At 40.4% G+C, this 15,856-nt stretch overlaps 1 protein-coding gene across 1 annotated transcript in view; it reads right to left on the reverse strand.

Moving 5' to 3' along the window:
• Window positions 1-322: 322 nt before the first annotated feature.
• BIN2 (bridging integrator 2) overlaps window positions 323-15,856 on the reverse strand; it is a 33,655-nt gene continuing 18,121 nt past the window's right edge. The window contains exons 9-13 of the mRNA XM_007420730.4: window positions 15,517-15,599; window positions 11,384-12,203; window positions 5,014-5,085; window positions 4,651-4,746; window positions 323-1,654 (exon numbers count right to left, since the gene is read on the reverse strand). Coding sequence (XP_007420792.2) covers window positions 1,544-1,654; window positions 4,651-4,746; window positions 5,014-5,085; window positions 11,384-12,203; window positions 15,517-15,599 — 1,182 coding nt within the window. The 3' untranslated portion in view covers window positions 323-1,543. The remainder of the gene's footprint in view (window positions 1,655-4,650; window positions 4,747-5,013; window positions 5,086-11,383; window positions 12,204-15,516; window positions 15,600-15,856) is intronic.

The raw sequence follows: 15,856 nt of genomic DNA on the forward strand, positions 1-15,856 counted from the left end.
TTTACGTATTCAAAGCTGATTTTTCCCAAAAGAAAAGATTGGGGGGGGGAGGGGGGAGATTCAGTACAGCTTATATATCCCCAAACCACTGTTTTTTCTGGAGTTACGTAATTTGTGGTCAGTGGGACATACATAATAGTGAGCTGCTAAAGTTTTGGGGACCGTGCAGCATTTCTGCACCAAAAATGTTCCTCAGGTGTATTATGGGTGAGATTAGCCTTCCCCAACCTAGCATCCCCTCAAGCCTACAAGCAATTGTACTTTGAAAGATACATAGAGCACCAGGTTGAAGGAATCAGATGCGTTTGAATTTGAAATGCAGACATACTTTATTATGTGTTAGAAAAGAACTAAATTTATATAAACTTCTACAGATACACATATATTTACAATACATAGAAAGGTATCTGAGTGATCACGCTGGAGGAGATAGGTCAATCAATAATTACCACCCACGATCATAATAAAATGCTTCAAGCAAGCAACAAGTGAGAGCTGTAATCCCTAATGCCTTGTTTATAGGGGCTCAAACCAGACATATCTGGTTAGAACTGCGGTCTGATATAACAGAAAAGAGACTACAATGTGCTTGACAACATGACAAAATGGACCATCTCGGAGGAACAGGGAAGAGCCCAGAAGCAGTTGAGCATGGGAGGCAGTTCCAGGATTCAAAAGAGTTCATAAACACCCTCTATTTCATTAATTAATGCCAGCTCCTGACTCAAGATTCATATATACAAAAAGCAAAAAAAGCAGTAAGATTGTTCCATAACAAACTGCTTCAAACTACGAATAGACAAATGGCATTAGTGATTCCCCATAGATGGGAGAAAAGTCTTTGCACACACAAAATTACATGCTGGGGAAGGAGTCTTTTTCTTGATATATATGTTTTTTCTATGCAATATGTTTTATATATGAACTTTAATGTGTGAATTCCCTATCCAAAGCGATCATCTCATCACGTAAAGCTTCCTTAGGTTTCTCCTCCCTCTCATCCTTTCAAAACAGAAGTTAATCATCCTTCTTAGGCTTCTCACTCTCTGAATTATCCTTTAACTTATATTAGAAAAGCAGGACTGAACTGCAGTTATTAATCATATTATTTTCCAGAAGATGAATGCAAGGAAATCTCATTTAGATTGCTACTGAGTCAGCAACTAGTTTCAATAGAGAACTTCTCTGAGAAGACAGTAGGGGGGGATGGGCCCAAACTCCTGCAAAGTAGACCTTCTGTAATATGACTCTGTGGTGAGGTTCCATTTCAGAAAAGTACTTAAAGGGCCAAGCAGAGGCCCTCAGAGAGACGGATTTCTCCCAAAGGCTGCCAGTTGTTGACCTACAGTAAATGGAATCCAAATTATTCAAAGGTACATACAGTATATCATAAATATTGCCATCCGCATGGTATTATACTGGCAGGAGGCAGCTGGGCTGAAGGAAAAGAAAGTTTCAGTAATGAGCCCAGAAAACCAGATTTTGGAAAAGTGGCTTTCCCTTTCTTTCTTCCTTCATTCTGTGGCTGCCTCAACTTTTGAGCTTATTTCAAAGGGACAGATCTGATGAGGACTTGGGGGAAAATGCCTTTCTGTGGCATGTCTTGGTTTTCCTTCCAGTCGCTTTCCTTTACTCCCATCCAAAATCCTTTTTCCTAGAAAAAAACAAAAACAAAAACATCAGCCAGAGCTTTCCCATAAGCACAAACCCTATTTGTTATAACTGAGAAATTAGAAAGGTGACTTGAGTCCTTGTGCATAGAAAACAAGTCCAAAGATGCCAGTCGTAGGACAAGTGATGGCCATCATTATACTAACAGGGCAATGTCTATAAGGGCTTCCACATATCTAAAATTGCTAATTTGCCTATATATATTTGTGCCTTCAAGTCAATGTTGATTCCTGACAATTGCCTGGACTAGTCCCTGCAACTTTCTTGGCAAGGTTTTTCACAAGTGATTTGCCCTTGCCTCCTTCCTAGGGCTGAGAGAGAAGGACTGGCCCAAGGTCCCCCAGCTGGCTTTGGGCCTCAGGTGAGACTAGAACTCATGGTCACCCAGTTTCTAGCCTGGTGCCTTCACCACTACACCAAACTGGCTCTCATATATATGTATCTCACACACACACATGCGCACACACACACTAATACTTTTGTAGGAAGGGACTGATCAGTGTTGTTTCTACTGAAGGGAGACTGAGAGAGTTAATGATTAATGGAAGGCTGTGGCTGTATATGAAAGATGCAGACATACAACGAGAGAGAAGTAAATAGACCTAAAGCACTGTGGCAACAGAAATAGCAGCTCTGTACACTCTCTAAGCAGCAGGGCATTTTCAGCAGGGCTACGTCATTTGCATAACAAGTCACTCCAAATTACACCTTATCTTTTGTCAAACAGAGGTCCTGGTTTGCAAGGAGGAGAAGGCCCAGGGTTCAAGGCTCTTGAAGAAGACAAGGCATACATCACCCCAAACTGTGCACCAGACCAAGAAATCACCTCCTCAAAGGGTGCTTCCTTTTCCTCTCTCTTCCTTTACTCAGCACTCCCTAACCTCTTTGCCTGCTGTAGTTCAGTGCAGTGACTGCCCTTCCTGAATTGTTCTGGATCAGGAGTTTCAGACTCAAAACTGTCATGAGTGTGCATGAGGACTAGTTCATTAGCCCAAGGGCCACAACACTGAAACCTTTTTGTACATTAATATAAAAGTCCCCGATGAGTTACAGACAAAGGGTATTATTACTCTATGCTGTTAAACACAAATGTATTAAATACTTTTTTTAAAAAAAATGATCAAGGCAGCCATTTCATAGCTGACAGCATTTTTCAATTTGCTTTTGTTACTGGGTTGATACATACTGTATTTTTTTCAATATCATATCCTGTCCTACCAAGAGCTGCCCAAATCTTGCTTTTCTTTTTCCTCTCTCTTGTTGCTGAGCAGAGAGACCTGGCTTTACTTTGCTGTTTTCCTCACTGGCTTTCCCTTCTCTTGTACTGGGCAAAGTCCTCCCTTCCTAGCAGAAAAATCCAGCGTGTGCGCATCTCTTCCTCACTCCTTGCCAGGCAGAGAGACCCTCATGCAGAGCAACCAGGTCTGGTCTTCCTTTTCAATAATACCGCTTTCCCTCCCTCGGGCAGCCCAGCCCCATGGTCCATCTTCCTTGGCCAAGTGTTGCCTCCCCACTGCCCCTGCTCAGAAGCTCAGGCATCACCTCAGAAGCAGCACCTGCTACAGAGTGCATCAGCAGGTGGTGTCAGCCCAACCAGGTAGAATAAGAAACCAGTGCCATATAAGTCAGGACTTCTTTGGTCTAGTGGTGAAGGCACCAGGCTAGAAAGCAGGAGACGGTGAGTTCTAGCCCTGCCTTAGGCATGAAAGCCAGCTGGGTGGCTTTGGGTCAGTCCCTCTCTCTCAGCCCAACTCACCTCACAGGGCTGTTGTTGTGGGGAAAATAGGAGGAGGAAGGAGTATTAAGTATGGTCACTGCCTTGAGTTATTTATAAAAAAATAAGAAAGGTGGGATTTAAAAAAATCTAAAAAAATAAAACAGCTGTAGTAACAGAATCTTGCAAGTCTGGATGTGCTTCCCCCTCTGAGATGTTTTCTCAAGTTATTTTTTTGGCCTGGGTTCAAGCCCCTCTTATCTGACTGTTGCCTTGGTAGCAGCTCCTCCTCCTGTCTTTAAAGGCCATTACCTGTGTCCTCTACAGGTGGGGATTCCCAGAGGATAGTGCTGTTCTGTGTGAGAAGCCTATGGGCATCACCTGTGCAGCCTAGTCACTCAAGCTCCAGTGTTGGTGGGAGATTTTCCCAGTTGGGCCAAGGAAGTTGTACAGTTATCCCTGTCGTGTTGCTCCTCTTCCTGGAGCCCTTACCATGAACCATCCTGTGCCTATGTAGTATTCAACACCCTGGCTTTGCTGCACAGTGTCCTCCGTGCCTAGAAAGCATTGTTGCAAACTGCAGAAAATTCTTTGGAGGGTTGCACGTGGCCCAAGGACCATGAGTTTCAACTCATAACTCATTGCTTTCAAGAGCTATGGGGTCAAAGTTGCCAACATTTGATTAAAAAAAAAAAAACTTTCTGGGCTTGAGAGGGTGTAGCTGGTGGATCAGGCAGGAAGCTATCAGAATCTGTTAGATGGGAGTTGCATCCGGGCAGAATGTGACAAATCAGTGGGCAGAGTAGAACACGATGCATCTTGATCAGAACCTGTCAGGACAGCTGATAGTAATTTACTACCTTACGAGACCATAATAGTGTTTACTCAGAATTTGGTTTCACCAGACTGGCAGAAAAAAGATTGCTATGAGTGCTGTGTTAGGACTGCAGAATCCTAAGTCTTCATTTGGCCTGGAAGGTCACTGGATGTTTTTGAGCCAGGCACTGGTTCTCAGCATAACCAACCTCATGAGGATCGAAGGGGAGTGGGAAACGTTGTCAGAGGAAATACAACATATAAATATAATACGTATGTCTATCAATCCAGTCTAGGAGCTGCGGAGGGATTTGACCATGCTGGCTGGATCTGCTGGGAGTAGTAGTTCAATACTACATGGGAGAACTATGGGACACCCACCTCTAAGATAGAGCCTCATTTGCCAAATGCATTTCAAATTGTCATGCCCAATAAGTCCCCAGTGTTACCTCTGCTTGTATGTCTGATATCACAAGTATTATATCTCCTTCTTCAAACTGAAGATGGCTGTCATCCTCTGAAGTATGAGCCTGGGTTGCTTGAGCCTGGAACATAACGTGTGAAAATAATAAAACAATGCAGCTTCGAATGAGCAACTCAGCTATCCATCCATCCATCCGCCCCCGCCCATTCAATAGCACAGAAAAGGCTAAAAAGAATATTTAAAGTTAAAAAAAAAAAAGGTCAACACAGGCCTTAACAGTCGAGGTTTGGGATTAACACCCTCCCTTAATCCAGGCCTAGGTTTTTATGACTCATTACGCTTTAACTGGGAAAGCCTAAAAGCCAGCTATTTGATTGCTGCTACTTACCTTGAACAGGAAACCCGAGGGCAGCTTGTTCTCATTCTCTTCTTTATCCTCTGGGAAAAAACTAGAAATGATCTGAAGTAAAAAGACCATGTGGTTATTTAAGGGTCAAAGGAAAAGGATATTGCCTAACTGTAAGGAGATCTGGAATCAGACCCCTGATCTTCAGATACCTGGGGATTGATGAGGTAGCGGTCTTCTGCAATAAAACGAGAGGGGCTTTCAACACCTTACAGACAGACAAACAAAATTCAGACCAGAGTCTCCCCTACTGTTAATCCATGTAGCTTGGTTGCTTTTGGCTTACGATGATGTATGGACCTATCCATTATGGTTTACCATTATGAACCAGGCCAGTAACTTCAACAGATCATGGTTAAAAGTCCTGTCTTAATGCAATCCCAGCTTAGAGCCTAAAGGAAATGGAAAGGAGAGATGACTACCATTTGGGGGAGGGGGATTCCTTCCTTATGAAACCTCCAAAACTGCCTTTTTAAAAATTCAAAGCGGCTTTTTACAGCCAGTTAGAGATCAGGTGAAAGAAAGACTTCATTATTGTAATTGGAGTTTCTCACTAAATAAAGACCTTGCCTGTAATGAAACCAACAGGAGGACAGTTCAAATTCTTTAGAATCCCTTTGTTTCAGCCCCTTATGAGGCTGGTTGTTCCATTTCTTGTTAGAGATAGAGACACTGCAGTATGTATATTAATTGCATTGATAATTTAGTCATTAGTGGCATGCAGAAATAGGTCTGTTCCCTCACACAGTGAGAATGATATGAATTAGCTAGCTCAGCTCACTGTTTCAGCCACTGCTGCATCTCCCAGCTGCTCACGTCCTGTGCTGGAAGACCAACCTTTGCAGTGGGAAACCTAGCTACATATAGCAAGACCCCTTTTGCAGATAGTTAATCTCCAGTATGTGGAGGTTGTCATGATTCTGTCCAAAATGAAGGCATTCAGCAGAATTTCTGATCCCTTCTCCTGCCCTGGGAAGACTGGAGAGCTAACTCTTTGCCTGTTTGGTGTTGTGCATCCTACAAACGCTGTGAGCAGCCTTGATGCTCTCTGATCCTATGCCTTTCAGTATCCCTGTTTATGACATTTCTGTCTCCTTCCTGGCCATATCTATTACCCAGAGGTGTTCTCAAGGAGGAACAAGAGGGTAAGTGACAAAATGTGCATCACAATGCTAAACAGATGTACTTGTGTCAGACCCAGGGAGGCAAGTAGCTAAGGTCAGAGTTTGCAGCATGACATCACAGGTGCACATTGTTTTGATTTAAACTCAGTTTGTTGCAGTTGCATATCCAGCCTATACACAAGATAGTTCAGCAATAGCTAAGGGACCCTGGGATGGCAGCTTAGTGAAAAAGCTTTTCACACTGAAATCTCTCTCTGTAATGATCTGTGGGAATATCCTTGAGAGACAGGAGGAGGAAGAGCTGCAGCTTGGGCAACGGTCAGATAAAAGACATCTCAGCCCACAGAAGGAATGGAGGTGTGGAAAGTGTCTCAGAAGGGACCCTCCCTAGTTCCCTGGAAAGTAAAGGCAAGGGAGGGGAGGGGAGAAGTGCTTTCAGACCTGCAAGATTCTGTTACTGTAACCTTACAATAAAGGTAGTATTCATGGTGTTGGTTTCTTATCTGGACCACCTTGAAGGGCTGACATTCTCTCTCTCTCCTGTGATTTCCAGTACCAGCTCTCTGTTTTTCCCTCTTTTACAGAGCGCCTAGCCTAGCGAGCCACCATTCAAATTCTGCTTGTTTTTTTTTTAATTCTCATTGGCTCCATCCAATTTCCTAAGACCTTAGGAGATCTGGGTATCTTTTACGAATACAGGTAGGTCTCGATTAGTGTGGTTAATGAATCTCATGAAATGATCGCATTATTTGAATGTGCACTATTCAAAGTGATATGTCTATGGAAAATGTGGTAATTGGTTCCAGCTTAATGGAATTAGGCAATGAAAAATTTTAAACATAATTTTTTATATGCATATTAATGAAATATTATGGTAAAGGATAAAAAGAATATACTTATACATAATTTCAACTAGACAACCCTATGACCCATTGAGTCATCCTTTGAGAGAAAGATAGTGCAGTCTGATGTGACCAAAATGAACATTAAATTTTAGGCTGATCATATTTTTTTTATCCCAATGCTGGATGGTCCCATGATCATCTAAGAAGAGTATATATCATAAATAGAAAAATTGTAGTGGCAAATGAACTTCACTAAGTCAATATTTACTTATCTAAACAGATAGACAGAATGGCCACAGGTGGACAAAAAGGCTGTGGGAGTGGGAGCGACTTCTGACTTCCTGCTGGCTTCCCCACTGACTTTGCTTGTGGGAAGCTGGCAGGGAGCGTTGGAAATCACGATCATGTGACTGCAAGGATGCTGCAACAGCCACAACTTTGCAAATAAAACTGGTCTGAACATCGTGGAAACAGAAGTAATGGGCCCTGGATTTTTTTAAGTTAGCAGATTTTAGGTACCTAGCTTCAAAAATTGTTGCGATATAATGCACTATTTTGGCTAACTTGAGGGTACAAACAGACAACAGATAAACACAATAAGAGTTTTAGTAGTATATAGATGTATGATTAACAAAGTCAGAAATTAGTTTTAGAAAGCAAAATCCAAACAAAAAAATTCTACCACAGATTCAGGCAGCATCTAAAACCACAACCACAACTGTGCATGCACTAGCTTCAATTGCACATACGGTAGCCTTGCATTGACTGAATTTTGAATCATATTAAACATGACTTGGTATCAGTTTACAATTTCACTAAATCGAATATTGCATTATTCAAATTCGCACTAATCATGACTTACCTGTACACAAAAACATATTTTCATCTACATCCTTAAGCATGAGCAATAATATTGCCTCAGTTGTTTTCCTCAGGCGCATTCAACCCAAGCCGACCACCCCTCTTAAGTTTCTAGACTCTTAAGAAGGATCTCTCCCTCCTCCCTTAATACTTGGCCCAGAACCCTCTCAATCTGGAATTTATCCCTCTCTTTCTGCTTGCCTCTCCCATGTGCCTCTGAGGCCTGAATTGTTGTATAGGCAAGAGGCACAAATTTTTAATCACCTATATCATCCCATGTAATTATCAACCTTTAAACTAGGTTTACAGCCTATAGGCCCACATTATCAGAAGCCAGGGGAGGCCTTCCGGAGAAGAAATGGCAGAGCTGATGACAGCGGTGGAATGAAGAGCTGGCAAGTAGACTGGCTCTTCAATAATTCCTCTACAGATGAGGAGAAAACTTGATGTGCTCCAGACAGCTGCCCCTTGTGAGGAAACTGGAGACAGTGGTCTCCGGGGCATTTGGGAGATAAGGAAATAGCCATCTTGCTCAAACCACAGTTGGTGCCTTCAAAAGGATACTGAGTTCGCATACTTCCTTTTCTAATCACTTTTGAAAATTGCTTATAAACTGCTTTTCAGCTATTAGGAACCTTTGGATTGACAAGTTTTACAGCATCGGGTGAGTTTCCTTCAGTCCTTAGTGAAACAGGTTTTAAATACAAATATAAGGACTTAAAAAAAAATATATTTTTTGGAATAAACAGCAAAAGGGTGATCAGAACTTTGATTTTGGAAAGATACAAACAGACTAAGGGTCCAAATGGATTTGAAATAAGATTTTGGAATTAATTAGAATCCTTCCCATGGGAAAATGCTTTATTTTGAATTCTCTTTATAAAAAAACATGATAGGATGAGACTTTGAAGGTTGGACACTAGAGGAAACCAGAAGGAACTAAAGATTACAATTAAAGGAGAAGAACACTTAAATTTGACTTACAGACTTAATACAGAATGGAGCAAAATATTTTAATATTGGACATACTGAAGGATATTTTTGAACAATCGATCCAGAAGTTAATTTTAAGAGTGTCTGCCTCTATAGATAGACTGTGTTTAAAAGATGTTGTGGAAGAGGAACAAGTTTTACCAGACAAGACTGAGACTGCTCTGAAAGTGGATTTAAAAATGACAGGCTACAAGAATGATATGGAAAAAAATGCTACCCTGGACATACAAGAGAAACTGACTGATGTCTTAATAATTAAAAGGGATATACAAATGACTAACCAAGAGAGTGACTTGGATAATTTTCCTACACTGGATTTACAAAAGAGGTTTGTTGAAGCTTTGAAGAATTTTGTGAGAAGGGACAATGTAAAAATGAAAAGAAATCAAGTTCTAGGACATTATTTGAAGGGAATAAAGATCAAGATTGTTAAAAGTAAAAGGAAGGAATATAAAGTTGGTTTATTTGATCAAGCTTAAAATAGATGTTGTTATCTCTAATAACCCTTAGTGGACTTCTTCTGATCAGGACTGAAACAAAGGATTTGTTTATAGATAAGAGATGGGATATGGGAAGAAGAGATCATTTATATTTTAAGAGAAGGTAATAAGTTACTAAAATTGTTTATACTTGTTATGATGAAGGGGGAAATTATTTCTTTATATATTTCTTTTCTTTTTCTTTACTATAGTCTTATGTTTTCTTTCTTTTCTATTTTTCTTTCTATTTTTTTTCTTTTCTGCACTTTCTATTTTTTCTTCTTATGCTTTCTGGGTTTTTTTAAAGTTTGTATTAGTTTTTATCTTTGTAATTGTAATTTTCAATATGATTACTATTTAAAAAAAAAAGAAGCCAAGGGAATATGATATAGTGCATTAGGACTTTGGAGCTCCTTCCCTTCAAAATATTTGCATTCCACTCTTTCCCCACATTATCATCCTGACACAAAGACAAATCTGTCCTACTGAGGCAAACCTTTAAGAAATATAGAAGTTAAAGACTATCAGTTATACATTTCTTTGGAATTATTATTATTATTATTTTAAAGGGACTTCATCATATTTCTTTTAAGCATTTATGACCTACCCTGAATATTGTGGTTAAAAAAAACGAATTACAAATGTTTAAAATATTTATGTGAGTGCTATGGAAAAGTTTAATTAAAGCATATTAAAAGTTAATTAGGAGTTCACTTCCAGAGGAGCATTTGTTTCAGCGATGGATGTGGAGGGATTACTAATAGGTCTACATCCTCCACTCAGGGAAACACTTCTGGGCAAAATGTATCATCCCAGGGTTCAAACTCATCATCATCATACTTATTTCAGTCATAGACCAATACAGGGTTCAAACTGTACATTTGGGTGCTCTTGGGCAGAACTTTGATTGGTCAATTACCCTGCTGCCTCATTTCAATTATTTCATTTTATGGGTGGGTTCAGACATCCTCTTGCTTATGCAGCCCTTCAGCATTCTCTCACTACTTCTTTTGTCATGAAAAGACAATTTTTAAAATATAAATATAAATAAATATTTTATATAATATACATGCAAACTAAATTTCAGGGGAGACAATTTCAACCAGTTTAGAGAAGGACTAGGTGGGATCTCACAGGTCAAAATCCTCAGGTCAAAGGGCGGGTAGGAAAGTTGGGAACTTTTCAAAAATAAGTTGCTGGAAATCCAATTGTATACCATTCTTTGGAGAAAAAATGGAGGTAGCTTAGGAAATCATTATGGATTTTTAGGGAGCTGCAAGGTTCTGAGGGATTTTCCTTAGGGATTTCTAGGGAGCTTTTGATCAAGCTAAAAGGAAATGAATATGGGATATGTATAGGAAATGGAAGATGGTTTAGTGATCAAGGAAGCTATACCAGCAAATAGTTAATGTCTGCAAAAAGATAAAAAAGTTTGGTGCAAAAGGAATTTAGGCTTTCAGAGAAACTAAAAGGAACAAAAACAGGTTTGGGGCTATGTATTACTGTACTACTAAGAGGAAGAAAAGGGGCTGGGCCTGCTGCTGGGAAAAGGTGGTAGGATGTTGACTGGTGATGGGAAGAATTGTGAGAAAGTGTTTTGTATGCCAGTTTAATGATACATATATAACAAAAATAATCATGTCTCCATTTTCCTGCTCTGACAACGGGCCTCCTTGCTCTTTGCAGCTAAATGAAGAGCTGGACAGCCAGTGGCATTTAATTTTTCTCCTGATTTTTTCAGCAAATATGTCCATCCCCTGCACACAGATATGTCTAACATGTAAAATATCATATTCATCTGAATTACTACACAGGAGAAGCTTTCTTCCATTGTCGCAATAGATTTATTTTGGGTCCCCTATGGGAATATCTTGGCTACAGCAGTTATTTATATAGCCTTTTAATTGTATATTTATTTATTGTTTTTAATGAGTTGTGAGCTGCCCAGAGTCCCCCACTGGGGGGAGATGGGCGGGGACAAATTTAATAAATAAATAAATATTAATTAGCAATTGGAAAGGGGTGGGTGAAGTTTCCTCTTGTCTCTTACCTGAGCATTGGTACCCTTGGGGGAAATCTCAATTTCTTCCATGCTTCCAGAACTGCTACTGTTACCATCTTCCACATCACTGCAGCCCCGGCCACTTGCATCTGTCTCCGTATTTGGTAGAGCAGAATCATCGGTTGCAATTGGGACCTCTTCTAAGTCTACTTCATCTTTGGTTGAAGAGGGAAGATCTTGGGGATCATTTTCAGGGCAAGAAGAGCTCTCTCCAGGTGGCCCATTGTTGTCCTGACCATTGGCTTTCTCAACCTGCATCTCATCCTGGATGTCTTTGGCGTGCTCAAGGTCGTGTTTCAGTAAAGCTGGGTTTTCATCCTTTGCCTGGGGTGGAGAACCACCATCTTTTCCACATGTATCATTGGCTTCAAAGTTTTCTTCCAAGAAGGGTTGTGCAGGACCTTCTGAGTCTTTAGAAATGCTTTGCCCTTTGCCAGCAACTTCAACCATTGCCTGTGATAGGATCTCCGCCGCAAGGTTCTTTGCCACTACCTCAAGGGTGCTGCTGGAAGCAACTTTGAGCTCTTCCAGTTTTGCCTCTTGGCTTTTGCCTTCTGCTCCACAAACAGCTTGAGAGTCTGACTCGGCTCCGTGCCCTGCCTCATTTTGCAATTCTTTGACCTCTTCTTCTGCTTCATTGCTGCAAACAGCTGTGGATGCCACCTTGGTTGCTGAAGTAGATTCTCCGTCTTGATTTGGGGAAGTGGCAATGAGAGACGTGGGTGCCTTATTTATGCTATTCCCTGAAGGCAGGAAAGAGTTGCTGGTTGGGCTTACTGGGGATGAAATTACCAAAGAGCCTCTATTGCTGCATTGGGAGGAAAAAAAATTAGCAAGTCTTAGAATATTTGAATATGCAACCTCCAACAATCTAACATTTAATTAGTTCAGCATTCCCCAGCCAGGCATCCTTCATATATGCTGAGATTACAAGTCCGAGAATCCTCAGCTGGAATTCGCTTTGCACTTCTGATTGTGAATTTGGGGAGTTGCAGCCTCAACCCATCTGAGGATCAAAGACTTATTTAGGCATTTATACCCAAATGAAGACCATATGTGTACTTTTCAAAGGCCAAATAAAAGTTCCTCTTTTACTGTCCTTGGTAGAACCCCAACAAGCCTACTCAATGTAGTAGTAGTAATAATCACAGGATATAAGCTGTTATAAGCTGTTACTTGGAACAGCTTACATCCTGCGACGATACCTTTAACATCATCAAACAACCGCATCTGCCTATCCCAGGTCCTTTGGAAGGACTCGATAGGTGGGCAAAAATGCCAAATCCAGTCTAAACATCTGGCTGACTGTGCAACCAACCATAATAATAATAATATGCAGGCAAAGCAGACAACAAGACCTGGCAATGGCTAAGAGCAGGAAAGTTGAAGAAAGAGACAGAGGGGCTAATTCTGGCTGCACAAGGCCAAGTTTTAGGAAGAAATGCATATAAAGCCAGAATTGAAGCAGATGCTGCCTCTGCAAAGGAGGAAGCAAATGCTGCCTCTGCAAAGAAGCTGAAGAAACATGGACCACCTAGCTAGCTGCTGCAAGAAGATCACACAGACTGACTACAAACAACGGCATGACAAAGTAGCAACAATGGTGCATGGAATATCTGCAAGAAATACCATTTGCCTGCAAGCAAGAACTGGTGGGACCACAAAACAGACCAAGTAGTAGAAAATGAAGAAGCTAAAGTGCTCCGGGACTTCAGAATTCAAACAGACAAGCACCTGCCACACAACACCCCAGACTTAACAATTGTTGCGAAGAAAGACAAAAAAGTCTGGATAGTGGACATTGCAATACCTGGAGACAGCAGAACAGAAGAGAAAGAACTGGAGAAAATCACAAAAGACAAAGACCTGCAAATAGAAGTAAGACGACTGTGGCAAAAGAAAGCAAAGGTAGTACCAATAGTAATAGGCACCTTACGTGTAATCCCAAAACATCTGGAGCACCATCAGTCAATTCCAAAAGGCAGCTTTACTTGGAACAGCTTACATCATGCAACAATACCTTTAACACCATCAAACAACAACATCTACCTATCCCAGGTCCTTGGGAAGGACTCAATAGGTGGATAAAAATTCCAAATCCAGTCTAAACATCTGGGTGGCTGTGCAATCAACAATAATAATAGAAATAGAACTACAAGAGGTACTGATTACAATCCAGGGGAAAAAAAGTAATTGAAGGCTCAAAATCAAGTAAATCACCCACACTATTTTTAGATCTCAAGGATATAACTGCAAATACGTATCTCATCCTGAAGAAAAATCTAAGGGACAGGCCATCATTTTGGAGGATCTTAAGCAGCATCACACAGCAAGCTAAAATTTGAACTGTTTGTCAGATTCCCTCTTACACTATCATTCTAAAAGCATCTGTCAGGAGTGGACAGTATTTTTTTCTCCCCTTCCCCTTCTTTTCCTTTCAGTGGGTGGGACCATCAGATGAAAGTCAGTGTGGGCTTGAATTTTTTTTTCTTTTTTGGTTTTTGTTGTTTCTTCTAGGACTGGTTGAGAGACACAGAGAGAAAGAATTAAAATGTACTTTAAAGTCCTAACCCTGTTCTAAGTCTTAAAGCATTAACATACTCTAAAACAATAGAAAACCACACAGCCAATTCTGAATGTCTGTATTAATGAATTAATTTTTGTGGTTCAGTCAGAACAGACTCCGAGAGCGTGTGGTTTGAAAGCTATTCCCCATCAAACTTCACGACCTGATGCCCTTCAGATTGTATTAGACTACCACCCCCATCATCCCAAGCCAGTATGGAAGTTGAAGGTTGCTTTTTGTGAGTCAGTATGAGCAAACTCAGGGAAGCAACTGTTTGGGAATTACTGAGCAAGCTTTAGTCTTCACAGTACTAGAACTCTTTCATACCAAGGTAGAATTCTAACAATCAGAAACTCTGTAGTTTCCCCTCTCCAGGTTGTAGTACCCACTGGGTGTTAAAAAAACTTGTTACACATTGTCTGTCTCTTGCTATATGCTGGCTTTACATAGAAAATGTAAGTCGTTTCTATAGTGCAGTGAAAATGATTCTCACTGTGAGCAAAAAAGGATGTAGGGCTCCAGATACTGCAACTGAGCGCATGCTACTATAACTGAGCTTGACCTGACCCACGCATGCAAAAATTGCTTTTTTTAATAAATAATAAACTCTCTCCTCCTTCTCATATGAGTGGGATCAGAACGCAGCAGAGCACAAGGAAAACTGCATGAACTTTGCAGGGGGCCTGCTGGGTGGTCCCACTGCCCCTTTAATTGCATGATTCCCCTTCACCTGTGGAATGCATGGCAGCAGCTGAGATGGTCCCCTGACTGATACAGCAAGACAGTTTTTAAATTTGCCAATCGGTAAAAATTCAGCACTCGCTCTAATTAAAAGACTCCTGTGAAGATAATTAAATGGAAGAAGTGCTGTTATATTTAAGATGAGCCTGTGGAATTATTAATTACTTTTAGTTTCAAATTGCTACCTAAGATCACCTCATTATTTCAGTGGTAAGGCAACTTCGGAATATGCTTTAACTTTATCGGCAATGGTTCAGAAGTTATTGAATCATCTACCTGTAGAAAGTCAAGGGCATAGACCTTGAGACCATTGAAATTATTGCAAAAATCTTTCTTTCTTTCTTTCTTTCTTTCTTTCTTTCTTTCTTTCTTTCTTTCTTTCTTTCTTTTTCTTTCTTCCTTCCTTCCTTCCTTCCTTCCTTCCTTCCTTCCTTCCTTCCTTCCTTCCTTCCTTCCTTCCTTCCTCTCCTCCTCCTCCTCCTCCTCCTAGCTTTCTAAAGCTGAGGTGCCCCTTTAAAAGGCTTATGTATTTGTTTCCTTTATCTCTGGCTGCTCTAGAGTTGCCACTTACATCTTTTTTTTTTTTAAAGAATCATGTGTCTTGATTTTATGAATATTTTGTTTCAAATAATCTTAAGGATCTCTTTTAGTGAAGATGAGTTCTAAATCTTCTAATCCATAAAAAAAGCAAAGAAGCTAGATCACTTGATAGCTACTTGGGAAGAGATGGAGAATTTTTTTTTTTTTTGGCTGAGCTCCCCTGAGATGCTACTTAGACTCCCAACATGTCTGTAGGAAAGAGGAAATCATTTACCTTGAGATTCCTTTAATGATAAAGACCTTATTGGAGTGTTGGTTCTCCAACTTGCTCATTACATCATACAAGTCATGGTTTAGCTAGAAACAGCAAGAATTAGGAAAAACAAATGTCATATCCAACAATCACAAGGACACATAATCATAATTGTCATCACCATTAACTTCATCATCACCATCCATTATTACTACAGTTGTCACTCATTTGACTTATTAAATCTGTTACCTAAATTCATTCTTGATGAGGGTTTCAAAGTGTCACTAGCTGAATAATATCTCTTCTTTCTCCTAGTGAAAATGGGACATGTGGCTCAACAATTGAAATCTCAATTTCTGCA

This window comes from Python bivittatus, unplaced genomic scaffold (assembly GCF_059951505.1).
Source record: "Python bivittatus isolate LINGU-HERP-01145 unplaced genomic scaffold, Pbiv_v1 ctg000220_np1212, whole genome shotgun sequence".
In the NCBI taxonomy this organism is placed as follows: domain Eukaryota; kingdom Metazoa; phylum Chordata; class Lepidosauria; order Squamata; family Pythonidae; genus Python; species Python bivittatus.